This window comes from Euleptes europaea, chromosome 11 (genome assembly GCF_029931775.1).
Source record: "Euleptes europaea isolate rEulEur1 chromosome 11, rEulEur1.hap1, whole genome shotgun sequence".
NCBI lineage: Eukaryota > Metazoa > Chordata > Lepidosauria > Squamata > Sphaerodactylidae > Euleptes > Euleptes europaea.
In genome coordinates this window covers 57,850,091-57,865,100 of record NC_079322.1, presented here as the reverse complement: position 1 = coordinate 57,865,100, position 15,010 = coordinate 57,850,091, and the positions used below count along the sequence as shown (strand labels likewise).

General features: G+C 43.1%; 1 protein-coding gene across 3 annotated transcripts in view; it reads left to right on the top strand.

The window, feature by feature from the left end:
• Window positions 1–15,010, top strand: part of PIP4K2A (phosphatidylinositol-5-phosphate 4-kinase type 2 alpha) — a 76,434-nt gene that overhangs the window by 37,047 nt on the left and 24,377 nt on the right. For 2 of the 3 annotated variants that reach the window (XM_056857003.1, XM_056857002.1), the window contains exon 4: window positions 5,864–6,016. The exons of the other annotated variant lie outside the window; for it this stretch is intronic. In XM_056857003.1, coding sequence (XP_056712981.1) covers window positions 5,864–6,016 — 153 coding nt within the window. The remainder of the gene's footprint in view (window positions 1–5,863; window positions 6,017–15,010) is intronic. 3 annotated transcript variants of the gene reach the window in all.

Here is a 15,010-nt window from a genome sequence, read left to right as displayed (position 1 = left end):
GGGAATATGTATATATACACAACAATGAGATGTCTGTCACCAAGTTTGTGATCTTCCTTCTTTCTGAAAGAAGAACACTCTAGTTATTTTGAGCTGGAGATACACGGCTCAAGTCTTACTTCCGTGAAGTTATCAGTCCTGGTGCTAAAAAAATGTTTTACCTATGTGGATTCTAGGCTAAGAAGACAATGCTTATTTGAAATTCAAAGCTGTTGAGAAGTAGCAACCTTACATTATGTGATTTTTACTCGGGGGTGAGTGGTGGCTCCTCAAAAAGGGCATCTGTATGAGGAAGGACCATGACATCCATCAAGAAGCTGTGCCATCCTTATTTCAGTGAATCTTCACTCCTGTCAGATATGTCATTTTGTTAAATGAAGGTTTAAATCTTATATTGCTGAAGTTAATTTATGTTTTTTATAATGCTTTGTTTTGAAACAGTACTGTGGCTTTTGTAAGGGGAAAAAAGCTATCCTGAGATTTTTTTTGGTGTTCTAAAACCTTTTCAGCTATTAACACAATCAACATGTAAATTAAATATATTGTGTGCCTGCATCCATAATCTTTTAGTCTTACAAAACTAGTAATTAAAATTTAATGATATTAATATGCCAATGAGAAGTTTAAAAGATTGGAGATTAGAATGGGCTAATTAAATTGACCTTTAAATCCTCCCTACCCTCTTGGAGTCTGTTGGTAATCCCTAAACACCCATAGTGCAGATAAACTTCAAAAGGGAAATGGTGGTGCTGCTCTTCATTTCCCATCCTGCTGCCCCTTACTGTTCATTGAGGAAACTTTAATGCAGCAGATGCTTGGTTGTTAAAGTTACCAGGCCAAGAGCAGTCTTCTAATATCTCTCCGAACAGTCAGTATGTGCAGTGAAATGCTGAGGCCTTCTTCCAACTGCGCAGTTCATGTAGTAAAGGATCATTTTTTGTTTTGTTCTGAGGGAAGTCCCCCCCCCCCGTTACATTGCTTCTTGAGTTTGTCTTCCCTTCCCTCTTTTAATTAGGGTTTTGGAAGATCATGGCCACTAAAGATCACTTTCCCTACCCCAGGCCTTCAGTCATCTGCCTCTTCATTGGTCTTGGCTCAGGCTTGTCCAAATCTTCTGCCTGACCAGCTGTCCCATTTCCTCTCACAGGCTGTCTTGCCGCCTTTTACCTTCTCCCTTGTTTCTTCCTTTTTAATCAAGACCTCCTGCTGTCTCTAATGATCTCCATCCTCCCTTTTTTTCTGTAGTAGTAGCAGCTAAATCTCATTGGGGACCTTCAGTGCTCTACAGTCCACTGGATCTTAGAAATGTATATTCAACTTATTTGGAAGCAAACGATTTCTTGATTCCTGTCTGCATACTTTTGCCACTGCTAGGTATAGTTTTGATGTGTTGTAGGGTCTTTAGCTTATAATGGTATGGGTCTGAGTATAGTAATTGGCCTTTCTCATTCTTTTTTTAAAATTTTATTTCGTAAAAAAAAAGGGGGTACAGAAATAAAGAAAGGGAAGAAGGAAAAAAGAAAATTTTGACAATACAAATAATAAAAAACATTCTTATAATGGGGAAGTAAATGGGTTCATGTTAAATGAAACACCTGCTACGGAAAAAATTCGTAATGCCATGTAGTAATCTTAAAGGTACTTTTGTGTATTTTGTGTTCAGCAGATCTGGACCTTTCTAGTACCTGGCTGGGGAACCACTTGGTAATTCCATGTAAACTATTGTGAATTCCTTGAGGGGGAAAGTGAAATACAAATCTAGTAGCATTTGTAGTAACTATAACGTTTGTCTCAATGCTGCACTGGAATCTTGGAAGAAGATACCAGCTTACTGAAGAGAATGACAGCGAAAATGTGTGAAGAGTCTTTGTTTCTCAATTAGGTGATGAAATCGTGATACATACACAGATTATCTTTATATCAAAAGCCACAAATTACTTTAAACCCATGCAGGCTATATATAGTAGAGCTAACAAGTGTCTCTATCCCTCTGGTATGGGACATGTGCTTGGTTTGATTGAAGTTGTAAGTGTTAAAGGTCAGATTAAATTTCGTGACCTTCAACAAATGCTGTTGCTGACTGCTCTCAGCACATATAGACAATCTCTTTATTGACCTGTGTAAAGACATGGTGACATTTTCAACCAAAGGTTGCTCAGAAGGCAACTATTAGATGGATTAGTGATGGGGGGGCAGGGTAGAGGTGTGTTCAAATAAATTGGAATGTAGCTCAAACAGAACTCGCTGAACATGTTCCATATGTATAAGTAGTTAACAGTGTAGTTTTCTTTCCCTCTAAGGTGACCTCCATAAAAGTAGTCAATTTGTGAACCAGAAAGCTTGTTTGTTCTCCTGAGATCAAAAACCAGAAGGCATTTAGCTTCCTGAGTGAATGTGGTGTTGAGGCAGCTGTGTTTCATTCTCAGTAATACACAGCAAAAGGAGACTAGTAAAGCTATTATACACTGTTGAGTTTATGAGCTTGATAGGTATTTTAATCACATAAGTTGAGCTGCTAGTATACAAGGAAAGATCTGGTCTCTGGTGACCGTTCTTTGCCATGGGGCTAGTTCAGGAACTTGAAACTTTCTGAGGTGATGCATTCTAATCATCCATAGGGACATGTTCACAGGAAGAACATAGTAATACAGCTCAGCCCTCCCATGAATCCAGCTGTGGCCACCTAGAATAGATTTCTGGAATCACAGTTACATGCTCTTGTGTTCTAATCTCCTCATTTGGAAGCTTGCACACACAGAGAATTACTGAAGAATGGGGAAGTAATTAGGGCCATGAATATTGGCACTCACTATTGCTGTCCAGTTGCCCACCATGGCATTCTGTGACAGAGGAACTCTGGTCTATGCAAAAAAGCATATACTAACATTTATGATGAGGAGCCCAGGTTCTCAGTGCACTACTAGAGGGAGGTCTACACCAATGGGGAATCCTGACACCAAGTTAAGCTCATTTGGAATGAGGCTAGCGCTTTAGCGGGGCTTGGCTTGTAAAGATTTCTTGGGGGGTGACTTCCTGAATACCCATTTCAGGCCCTTCAGTTAAGAGACTCTGTGCCACTGCTGGGTTCCCTTCCCTGTCCCTCTGACCAGTTTTTACCTAGACTAGATTTTCTGTTGTGGTTGTTTGGGAAGCCTAGTTTGTATACTCGGCTTCCCAAACATTTCTGCTTTTTAGCTTTTGGGTTTTTTTAACCATTCTGACTCATTCCTAAAAGACATATTATTGTATATTAAGTTAACTCTACCACAGTGTAAATAATGTTCAGTTAAACAGCCTGTACCTACATTCCTGGCACCACATTGTGATGGAACAAACCTCGTTTAGACCATATCCTCACTCCTTCAGAATTACACTGTATCTTGAACAAAGTGCTGTATCTTAAAAGGATGCATTGTGTTTTTCTGCTTCTTTAATCTTCATCATTCTTAAAATATACCAAGAAGAGCCTCTTGCTGAGACTAGCATCCTTTAAAGATGCAGAGTATTAAATTGCTAGGCATAAACCTGTATTTTATTTTTTATTTAAAAGGCTGTCTTGCAGAAAGCTAGCACATTGGTTAATCTGCAGTTTGCTTTTTTCATGTTTTAAAAGAGCATATATTAAATTTCAGCTTGTGTTATATGTGATGAGAGAGATGGAAGGTAGTTGACTGTTCATTGTCTGTGATGTGATATAATGGATAAACAGCAAGCTGTCAAAATTCAGAGGTAATAATCTTTTTTATTATTCAAAGAACACTTATATGGGGATTGATTGATCTCTGCAGTAAATTGTAAACTTCACTTTGATTTGAAGAAAATTCAAGAAAAACTTCTATCTTTATGTTGCAGGCAGTTTGTTTAACTCAGGTATACTGGATAGTGAACGGATCATATGGCACAAACACAGTCAATTTAAACTAGAGCTAAGCAAGAATGAGGTGGGGGTGTATTTCTCATACACTTTGGGGAAGAGGATGTGAAAGGAAACACAAGTGCATGTAGCAAAATCGTGTTCCTGATAAGGACATAAGAAAGGCCATGCTGGATCAGACCAAGGCCCATCAAGTCCAGCAGTCCATTCACACAGTGGCCAACCTGGTGCCTCTAGGAAGCCCACGAACAAGACGACTGCAGCAGCATTATCCTGTCTGTGTTATCCTGAGCTCCTAATATAATAGGCATGCTCCTCTAATACTGGAAAAAATAGGTATGCATCATGATTAGTATCCATTTTGACTAGTAGCCATGGATAGCCCTATCATCCATGAACATGTCCACTCCTCCCTTAAAGCCTTCCAAGTTGGCAGCCATCGCCACATCCTGGGGCAGAAAGCTCCACAATTTAACTATGCATTGTGTGAAGAAATACTTCCTTTTACCTGTTTTCAATCTCTCACCCTTCAGCAAATGACACCCCACGTTCTAGTATTGTGAGAGCAGGAGAAAACCTTCTCCCTGTCTGCTCTCTCCACACCATGCATAATTTTATAGACCTCTATCATGTCTCCCTTTGCTGGCCTTTTTTCTAAGCTAAACAGCTTAGAAAAGCTTGTCTCGCTGCTGCAATAGTTTTTGTTGGTATCTACCCTTCAAGTAACACTGATGTTTTCACACAGCCAGTTTTGATTAATTACATGATGACATCATTGTTACTAGGAAATAGGGCTGTTTTCAAACAACTGACCTCTGGGGCTTTTCTGAAAACATTGGGCTTGGGGTGGGGGGGATGATGCATAAAAGCTTCTCCGCACTGTAAATATTCATCCCTGTGCATTCATCCCTAACTTAAAGATACTGATAAAGAAAGCCTGCCTTGGTCCTTCTAATGTACCACAACATCTCTGGTTTCTCTAGGGATGTTACAACTTCACTTTCAAAATAACATTTCATTTTGCAAAATGGGAACTGTTTCAAAGTGTTGATAATATAGTCAAAATAATTTCATTCTGAGGGGTGGTTGTTTTGGCAATTGCGTTATTAAGGTAAATGTCAGTGGTTGTAAACTTCAGAAAGTTCCATAGGAAACCCGACCTGAATAAACAGGTCGGGCATTGTGGACTTACCCGGGTGGCTCTGGGGAGAAGAGGGGGTGCCCTCGAGGCGGGGGGGGCGCTCGTCCCACGAGACCCTGCCGGCCCCGCGGTCTTCCTGGCTGGCGTGGGGGAGTGAGGTCAGGTAGCCACCTGACCCCGTGGGTTTCCCCGTGCCTTTAAAAAGTGGTGCGTGGCCAGCCACCGTCCACTTTCCATGTGGGGCGGCGGCGAGTCTCGGCCACCCTCCCTATTTTGTGATGTTGTATTTCTTTTCTGTCACAGCTTTTGGGCTGTTTTTGCATGGGGTCTGATCCAAGATGGGAAGAGGTGCCTTTCCTTCTCGTTTGTGGGGACCCCCATAAGGGGTCTTGGGATGGAGTACAACACCGTTGCCCAGCTGCGAGGCTTGTGTTCGGTTCTCCAATCCCAGGTGGCGCTGGCTCCACACAGAGATTCCTGTCCGGTGGGGTCATTAAGCGCTACTCCGGTGGTTGCCCAACAGGCATTTGGGCCGGTTATTGATGCTTTCGATAAATCGGATGACAGGATGGTGATCCGATACTTGGATCCGTCCCCAGGGTTTCCCGCCAACGCTCCATTCTGTTGTGATCAATAAAAGCTGTGGCCATTTTATTACCCAAAAAGTAAGGTGTATGTGTGTGTTTATTTTGCTGTTTTATGTAACTCTGGGTGTTGTGGGTTGTTTTGCTGTTCCCCCCTTTTCTCTGGGGAGCCATTCGCCCGTGGGGCCACAATTTGATGGTGCAACAAGGTTTGAATTCTGCTGTTAACTGACACCATTTCCCCTTTTTCAATTTATTCTACAGAATTCTCTGACAAGAAGTTGTCCGCTTTCAAACGACTCTCAAGCTCGCAGCGGTGCCCGATTTCACACCTCTTATGACAAAAGATACGTCATCAAGACTATAACAAGTGAAGATGTGGCAGAAATGCACAACATACTGAAGAAATACCACCAGGTAAATTAGTTCTTGTTTTCAATGGGAAAAGAAACATAAGGATGAATGTTTTATGCAACATTGTAGGAAGAGGAACCTTGAGCTGCAAGTTGCTGCCGTTTCTGCCATTTTGTTATGTAACATTCAAAAGTTCTTGATCACAAGTAATCCTCTTTAAAGCAATCTGTAGAACTGAGGCCTTTTGTGCAGGGACGTTTCCCCATGGTCACCCACGCTGACTGCCTTGGGGCTTCCTCACTCTCCCTGTGCATTTTGCCTGCATTTTCTAGATTCTGGCTAATCAGGAAAATATAGGCAAAATGCATGGGGAGTGAGTTGACCTCTGACCGGCAGAAAAGGCATGCATAATCAAAAGGAAGCCCCGAAGCAGTCGGCGGGGATGACTGCATGGAAACATCCCTGCATAAAAAAACGATGTCGTTGTTGCCCTAACCTGGATTGCCCAAGCTAGCTTGATCTGGAAGCTAAGCAGGGTCGGCCTCAGTTAGTACTTGAATGGAAAGCGGCCAAGGAAGTCCAGGGTTGGTATGCAGAAGCAGGCAATGGCAAACCACCTCTGAATATCTCTTGCCTTGAAAACCCCCTGAGGGGTCACCATAAGTCTGCTGCGACTTGACAGCCCTTTCCAAAACCCAAATCATCATCAGTATGTTTTTATTGAGACTTCAGAAGTCTGCCCCTAACTGAAATGAAACATGACTATGCATCTGCTTGTTAGTCCCTGGTTATCCTGGTGCCTCCCCCTGGCCCTTTCCTTAAACTCCACATTTAGCTTGTAAACTCCTTGAGGCAGGGACTTATCTTCTGCTAACTCTACACTGTAAACTTACACCAAGAATATGAATAACAAATGCAATGTCTTGCTACATACACGGGTGGTATAAATGCTGATTCTGCCTTGAAGTGGTGTGTTAGGTACCGTTGATTATGATAATGTGGCGTAAGCAGGTACCAGGAAGTGGGATGGCATTACTGGGCTCAGTATGTATTGGAGCTAATCACATTTACACTACAGTGATAAAACCCATAAGAGAGTTGAATGGAAATGGATTTATTGGATCTAGAATTTAGGAACCTGTTTAAATGCCACTGCTTACCAGGTGATCATGTGAAATACTGATGGAGAAGGAACTAAGCACATGCAAAGTACTTTTCTCTGTTTATCAAGCAACAGTAACATATTCTTATGCGTATGTGCAAAATGTCTTACAAGTTTTGTAAAACCTGTAATATCCGCATCTGGCTGCCTGTGTCTAGCAGGTCCATCTAAACTGGCGTTCTGTTTCACAGGATGTTATAATAAATCCCTGCACATTTCCTTCCAACATGTAGTGTGTGAAAAACATCAGTCGAGCTGCTTTAAACAGTTTTCAGAGGTTTGCAAATACCTGCCATTTTTTTAAATGTTGCCCCAGCAGGTTTCCAGGGCAATCATCAGCATAGGGCAAAAGCAAGAGAGCCTAGGGACATGAGCTGACACTGATCCCTCTCAAAGGGGGATCATAAGCTGACCTTGAGCTTCTGCTCTCTTTGGTCATTTATGCATGGGAGTTTTACCTGAGGTTAGTTGCCGGCTGGACCCACACTTTCCAGTTGGGAACCTATGCACCACCAGTCTCCAAGCTCAAATTAAGTCCTGCCCCTTTAAATGCTGCTTTGTAATTGGCTTACTTCACAGTGCTCACTGTGAGAGAAAGTTCCCCCTCCCAAAACCCAATTGCCGCATAAAAAAACATTTTAAGAACAAAAACAAAAAAACAAAACAAAAAAAAGGAGCAATCTGAAAGAAGGGGGGGGGAATCCAAGCGTCAGTTTCAAAATGCCTTTCTTTTGCTCAAAAAGAGCTCCCAGGAAGCATTTGAATCCCCGCCTCTTTACACTCTGCTTTGTGATTGGCTGTGAGAGAAGCCAATCTTCTGTGTCCTGTGCTTTGCCTTCTGCACAGATATTTCAGCCAGGCTGAGCTCAGTGGAGAGGGAAGAGTCGGGTTAATAGAGGAATGGGAAGACTCGGACATTGTGAGGGCTGGCAGCGAGGTCATTTCTAATGGACGGAAAACTCATAAAGAACTCCAAGGAAGAACCAAGTCAGACAGGGGGCAAACATGAGTCCAAGTACCCATGCATAAATGGCCCTCGTCAAATTAAAGCCAGCCTTCTTCCTCTACTGAAAATCTGACACTGGAGAGTGGCAGTATGCCTGCCTAAGCCTAAAAACAAGGCCATAGCTATGGGATCAATATTCTAGCCTTGTTTGCAGGGGAGTTTCCCTCAGTTCTAGTTCAGTCAGTTGGCACTCCAGCTTAGCACTTGGGTAAGTGAAGAGACATAGTCTGACAGGTTTCCTCAGACTTTTTAAGAACAAGGTTAGATGTAAGCCGTGGTTAGTTTTGACTTCCTCTCCTGCTTTTCTTGATATAACTTCTCCCCTTTTTTTAAAGAGGGCTTTGAGAGCTTTGGGGAGGGGCTGAGGCTCAGTGGTAGAGCATCTGCTTGGCATGAAGAACATCCCATATTCAATCCGTAACATCTCCAGTGTAAAGACCTCTACGTGAGACCCTGGAGAGCCGCTGCCTGTCTGAGTAGAGAGTAGGAATCAATGGTCAGTTCTCACAATGGCGGGATGTGAGCAGTGGGGTCCCTCAGGGATCTGTGTTGGGACCGGTGCTTTTCAACCTGTTCATCAATGACCTGGAGTTGGGGTTAAACAGTGAAGTAGCCAAGTTTGCAGATGACACCAAATTATTTAGGGTGGTTAAAACAAAATCTGACTGTGAAGAGCTCCAGAAGGATCTCTGCATACTGGAAGAATGGGCATTAAAATGGCAAATGAGATTCAATGTGAGCAAGTGTAAAGTGATGCATATTGGGGCAAAAAATCCCAACTTCACATATACACTGATGGGATCTGTGCTGGCAGCGACAGATCAAAAAAGGGATCTTGGGGTGGTAGTGGATAGCTCAATGAAGATGTCAACCCAGTGTGCGGCTGCTGTAAAAAAGGCAAATTCCATGCTGGCCATAATTAGACGAGGAATAGAATAAAACTGCCGATATCATACTGCGCTTGTACAAATCCATGGTGAGACCACACTTGGAATACTGTGTATAGTTCTGGTGGTCACCACACCTAAAAAAGGATATTACAGAGCTTGAGAAGGTACAGAAAAGAGCAACCAAAATTATTAGGGGACTAGAGCAACTGTCCTATGGGGAGCTGTTAAGACACTTAGGGCTGTTTAGCTTGGAAAGAAGGCGGCTAAGGGGTGACATAATAGAGGTCTATAAAATTATGCATGGTTTGGAGAGAGTGGACAGGGAGAGGTTTTTCTCCCTCTCCCATAATACTAGAACGCGAGGTCATCTGTTGAAGCTGGAGGGTGAGAGATTCCAAACAGATAAAAGGAAGTATTTTTTTCTCACAACGCATAGTTAAATTGTGGAACTCCCTGCCCCAGGATGTGGTGATGGCTGCCAACTTGGAAGGCTTTAAGAGGGGAGTGGACATATTCATGGAGGAAAGGGTTATTCATGGCTATTCATTAAAATGGATACTAGTCATGCTGCATATCTATTCTCTCTAGTATCAGGAGCATGACTATTATATTGGGTGCTGTGGAACACAGGCAGGATGGTGCTGCTGCAGTCGTCTTGTTTGTGGGCTTCCTAGAAGCACCTGGTCGGCCACTGTGTGAACAGACTGCTGGACTTGATGGGCCTTGGTCTGATCCAGTAGGGCCGTGCTTATGTTCTTATGATGGACCAGTGGATTGATTCAGTATAAGGCAGCTTCATACGTTCCTGTGAGCTTGTTCTGACTACCAGATCTTTACAGCTCTCTACAGCTGCCAAACCTTGGAAATCCTTGGGTTCACATGCTCCTTCCTTGCTTCTTTCTGTGTGCATGGTTCAGAAATTATTCACTTCTGCATCCGTGACAAATCAGTTTGTCACTTTTGTCTGAACTGCAAACTATGGCTGCTTCTCTTGCTCTCCAGCTTGAATGATTCCTTAGCTGGAGGCAATTTGAACAAAACACACAATCAAAATATGCGTCAAAGGTGCCATTTCCAGGCATACTGGGGGAGGACAGACAGGAAAGTTTCCAAGGCTCCTTCCCCTAACAAGAAACCATGGGAACGCTCATTAGAAGACACCATACGGAATATTGATATTTTCATTCTTAAAAATGCCAGTTCCAATTTTTGGATCAATATTTTAAGCTTAACTTAATTGCAGAGCAGTTACTTACAAATTAACAGCACAAATTAAAAGCAAAATATAGTGGCAGCTACTCTAAGCTTGTCCCCTTCTTTTCTTCTTCCATAGAAGCTGCTTTAGTAGTGCTAAGTAGGGTTGCCAACTCCAGTGTGGGAACTTCCTGGAGGTCTAAGGGGGGTGCCTGTGGAGGGGGGAGGGAGTTTGGAGAGGGATTTCACCTATAATCTATGCATTACCATGTTCCACCCTCTGAAGCTGCCATTTCCTCAAGGGGAACTGATCTCCAGTATTGGAGTAATCCTGGGAGATCTTCAACCCCCCCCCCCCGAAGGTTGGCAACACTAGTGTTAAGACATCTGTTAATAGGTTCTGAGCCTTTGCTTTTCACAGGTGAAAAACAGCTCTCTTTAGCTTGCTGTGGAAGGGGGTGGGTGCTACAGTTATGTGGAAGTGATTCCAACCATTTAAATGTAAGGTATATTCAGAGGCAAACCTCTTTAATATGGCAGTGTTGTTTTTCCCCTCTATGTTTGTTTTTCCACATGTAACATTCTTATGCCAACAAAAAAGCATATGTAGGACTTCAGGTACTCAAATGTAACGTTCTTATGCCAACAAAAAAGCATATGTAGGACTTCAGGTACTCAAATGTATGTTCAACTGTACCTTTATATTAAGTTATTTATTTTACTTACGACATTTCTATTCTGTCTTCCCAACCAAATAGGAGCCCCAAGGTGGCAAACATTAAAACAGCATTTAAAGTAAAGTATAGATAAAATAATTCAATGAAAACATATAAACACGGCCACATAATGCCACCATCATGGAGGAGGGCCAGTAACAGTTATTGGGGGTATGCCAAAGAAAACAAAGTCTTCACCCATTGGTGGAAAACAATTATAAAGGGAGACAGGTAAAGGGAGTTCTCAGGTTTTGGTGCCATGTCTGAGAAGGCCCTTTCTCAGGTTGCCACCCATCTAGCCTCAGATGGCTGGGGCACCTGAAGTAGGTCCTCTGAAGATGACTGCAATGGACGGGTAGCTTCATATGAGAGGAGGGGAGGGGCTGTGGCTCAGTGGTAGAGCATCTGCTTGGCATGCAGAAGGTCCCAGGTTCAATCCCGGCATCTTCTGCTAAAGGGACTGGGCAAGTAGGTGATGTGAAAAACCTCTTCCTGAGACCCTGGAGAGCCGCTGCTGGTCTGAGCAGACAATACTGACTTTGATGGGCCAAGGGTCTGATTCAATACAAGGCAGCTTCGTGTGTTCATGTGTCCTTAAGGCATGCTGGCCCCAAGCAAATTGGGAGCTAGTGTAGATGGAACAAGTCTTAAGTGATTCGGCCCCTACAACCCACTCCAGTCAACATTCTGGCCACAGTACTCTGTACCAGCTATAGCTTCCACATTGCATTGCAGTAATCTAGATGTTACCGATGCATGCATCACAGCAGCACAATTTTCCCTCCCAGGAAGTGTTGCAGCTGGCTCACTAGCCAAAGTTAGTGAAGGACATCCCTGGCCACCGCTGTCACTTCTTTAACCAACAGGAGGCCTGGATCCAGCAGCTCCCCCAAGCTATGAACCTGCTCCTTTAAGGAGATAACAGGAGATATCCCCATTCCTGGGTCAAACCTTCTCCTGGTTATCACCTCCGTTTTGTTGGACTAAGTTTGTTTGTTAGCCCTCTTCCATTCCAAAACTGCCTCCAGGCCACGTGTTCAATTTCCACAGCTTCCGTGGGGTCTGTTGGAAGTGCAAGATAGAGCTGAGAATCATCTGCATATTGGTGGCAACTCAGCCCAAATCTCCAGACGACCTCTCCCAGCAGCTTTACGTAGATAGAATCTTGTGGGACCCCACAGGCCAAAGGGTGGAGCGGCAGTGTCCTAGCGCCACACTCTGAAACGTACCTTCAAGGTAGGACCGAAACCTCCACAGAACAGAGCCTTCCAGTCCCAACCCCAAAAGGCTGTACAGAAAGATACCATGATCAATGTGATCAAAAGCTGCTGAGATGTCCGGGAGAACTAACAGGGTTGCACACCTGTTCATTGCCAGTACAGGTTCACCAGGGCGACCATTTCAGTCCCATAGCCAGACCTGAAACCAGATTCAAACAATCCACTTCATTCATTAATCCCTGAAGTTTCCCGCCCACCATTCATTCAATCCCCTTGCTCAAGAATGGTACATTTGAGGCTGAATGGAAGTTAATTCAACTCTCCTAGGTCCAGAGTAAGTTTTTTTTAGAGGCGGAATTACCACTGCCTGCTTCAACGTAACCGCTCCCCCTTTCAGGGAGGCATTAGTGCCACTTCTGCTACTAAGTTATACTGCTTCTACTGCCTCCGTTCCTTAGACAGTAAAATGTTTCAAAGTGTTACATGAACAGGTTTTTCCAATCCCATTTTATGCTAAATGCTTTTTACGAATGATTCAGTTCACTGTCTTTGCTCAGAGCAAAGTATTGCACAGCATATGTTAAAGGCTGGCAGGGCAGAATTCTCAGAGTATGCTTGATTTTGGTGCCTCACAAGCCTTTTACATTTTCATTTTGATTCTAGGTTACTAGTATGGCTTCTAATAACTGCTTACTTGCACCAAGCAAGATATACAATTATAAAAATTTTTAATTTGCATGTCTTATAAAAAGTATACTTAAAACTGGTAACATGACAGATATCTTATGTGTGTACTGTTCTTCTGAACGACTAAAACCAAAGGCGCTTGTAACGCTGAACTAGTTCTTTTAACCAATGTTGTTTGCAGTGTGCTACATCTCTGTTTTACTGTAGTAATACAAGAAAGCCTAAGGACAATTTAAAAAAAAAATGTCAACAGGGTGGCAGTAATTAGAAACAGTATAATGTCGAAAATGGGAATGTGCTTTTACTTTGCTGCAAAAACTCCAGTGTATTCCTGTACTGGAGAAGGGCTGTAGTTCAATGGCAGGGTCACCAAGAAGGTCTCGGGTTCTAATCCCTGGCGTCTCCAAGTAAAAGAACCAGGCGGTAGGTGATGTGAAAGGCCTCAACCTGAAGCCATGGAGAGTCATTGTCAGGCAGAGGGGACAGTGCTGACCTTGACAGACCAATGGCCTGACTCAGCAGAAGACAGCTGCATGGGTCCATCCTGCCATCATAGAAATGGAGTAGGCATTGAATGGCCACCCGCTGAAGAAGCCTTCTAGCAAGGCTTAACTGGGGATTGTGCAGAAATGTGAGGTTCTTGCAAAACAGTTATTAACTTCAATGGCTCTTGTGGGGAAAGACATTCTTGGTGGATAGCATTTTTATACAGCCAAATTTGGTTTCCAGAAGTGCTGGGATGTATGCTCTGATCCTGATCGTTTCTCTATCCAGCATGGCTTAGTGGTTAAGAGCAGCAGATACTAATCTGGAGAATCGGATTAGATTCCCCACTCCCTCACATGAAGCCTGGTGGGTGACCTTGGGCCAGTCACAGTTCTCTCTGAACTCTCTCAGCCTCACCTACCTCACAAGCTGCCTGTTGTAGGGAGGGGTAGAGAAAAGTGGGGTATTAAAACCAACTCTTCTTCTTCTTTTCCTAAATAGTAGAACTATTAATTTACATCCAGTGCTATGCCAAGATCATGCAAGTTTGTATACCTGTTGGCTATGACCTTCTTTCTCGAGTTAGCATTTGGCTCCCAGGGTTATTATAATCTAATAATCTGTATGTAGATTTGGTTTTAATAAACCCTGCTGTTAAATAAGTACTGTTCTCACCTTGAATCATTTACATGGGATAGGATATTGATCTAATAAAAAAAAATCAGCGGTCTTTGTGCTCGTTTATGTGAGTGTGTTTTTTATTCATTCACATTAACCAGTGCATTTTTTCAAATCTATAAGATTTTGGATCTCAAAGGGAGATGCACTTTTATCAAAACAAAAGCTGAAATGCTTTGGAGGAATCAGACTGGAATTTGCTGAGGGGATCAAAGTGTAGGGCAATGCCAAGAACAAAGTCGATAGAGATATGATCTCTGATTTGAAGTAAAATTGTGTGAGCAGCACCGACAACTCCAGGACTCTTGATAGACACCCTCGGCACAAAAGAACAGTGTAAAAAGATGACAGTTGGATTATAAATCTCTGACACAGATGAGGGTTAGGGTTTTTTTGTTTTTTTTTTTAATTGTAGGAAAGTTCCTGAGGGCAGCTTGAGCAGCAACAGATAATAATGATGGATCTCGCTGAGTTCTGTTTATCAACAGTTTGCCCTGATGAAGCATTCTTTGTTAGCTCCAGCGTAATGCAGCCTTGAACATCAGACATAGCGTTGTACTGATCCTTCAAAGTGTACATTCACCTGTTCCTGCTATTACCGCGCAATGCCTCCAAGTGCTTACTTTCCCACTGTGCCTGCATCATGACTGAACTTGACGGGCTGCCCCTGTGTAGAGCTGCTACATTCTTGGAACCTGGGTAAAGCTTTTCCACTCTTGGCAGGAACAGATAGCGAGCCACAAAACCTCAGCTGTCAGTAGGTATGTTGTGGCATATCCCTTTGCGCATGGTGTATGTATCTTTGCCAACATTTGTATGAGGTGCTGCAGAATGTGGCAACATGACCTCTACTTCGTGACGGTCAGGTGCATACTTGAGCAGGGACTTGATCTTATTCTGAACAGAAACTTTTATAGTGCCAAGACTGATTCCTGCATACGAGCCAGGGAATTCTTCTGTTTTACCAGTGTGCTCCCCCCCAACCAAAAATAAATATGTAAGCACTGGCAGTTGGTTG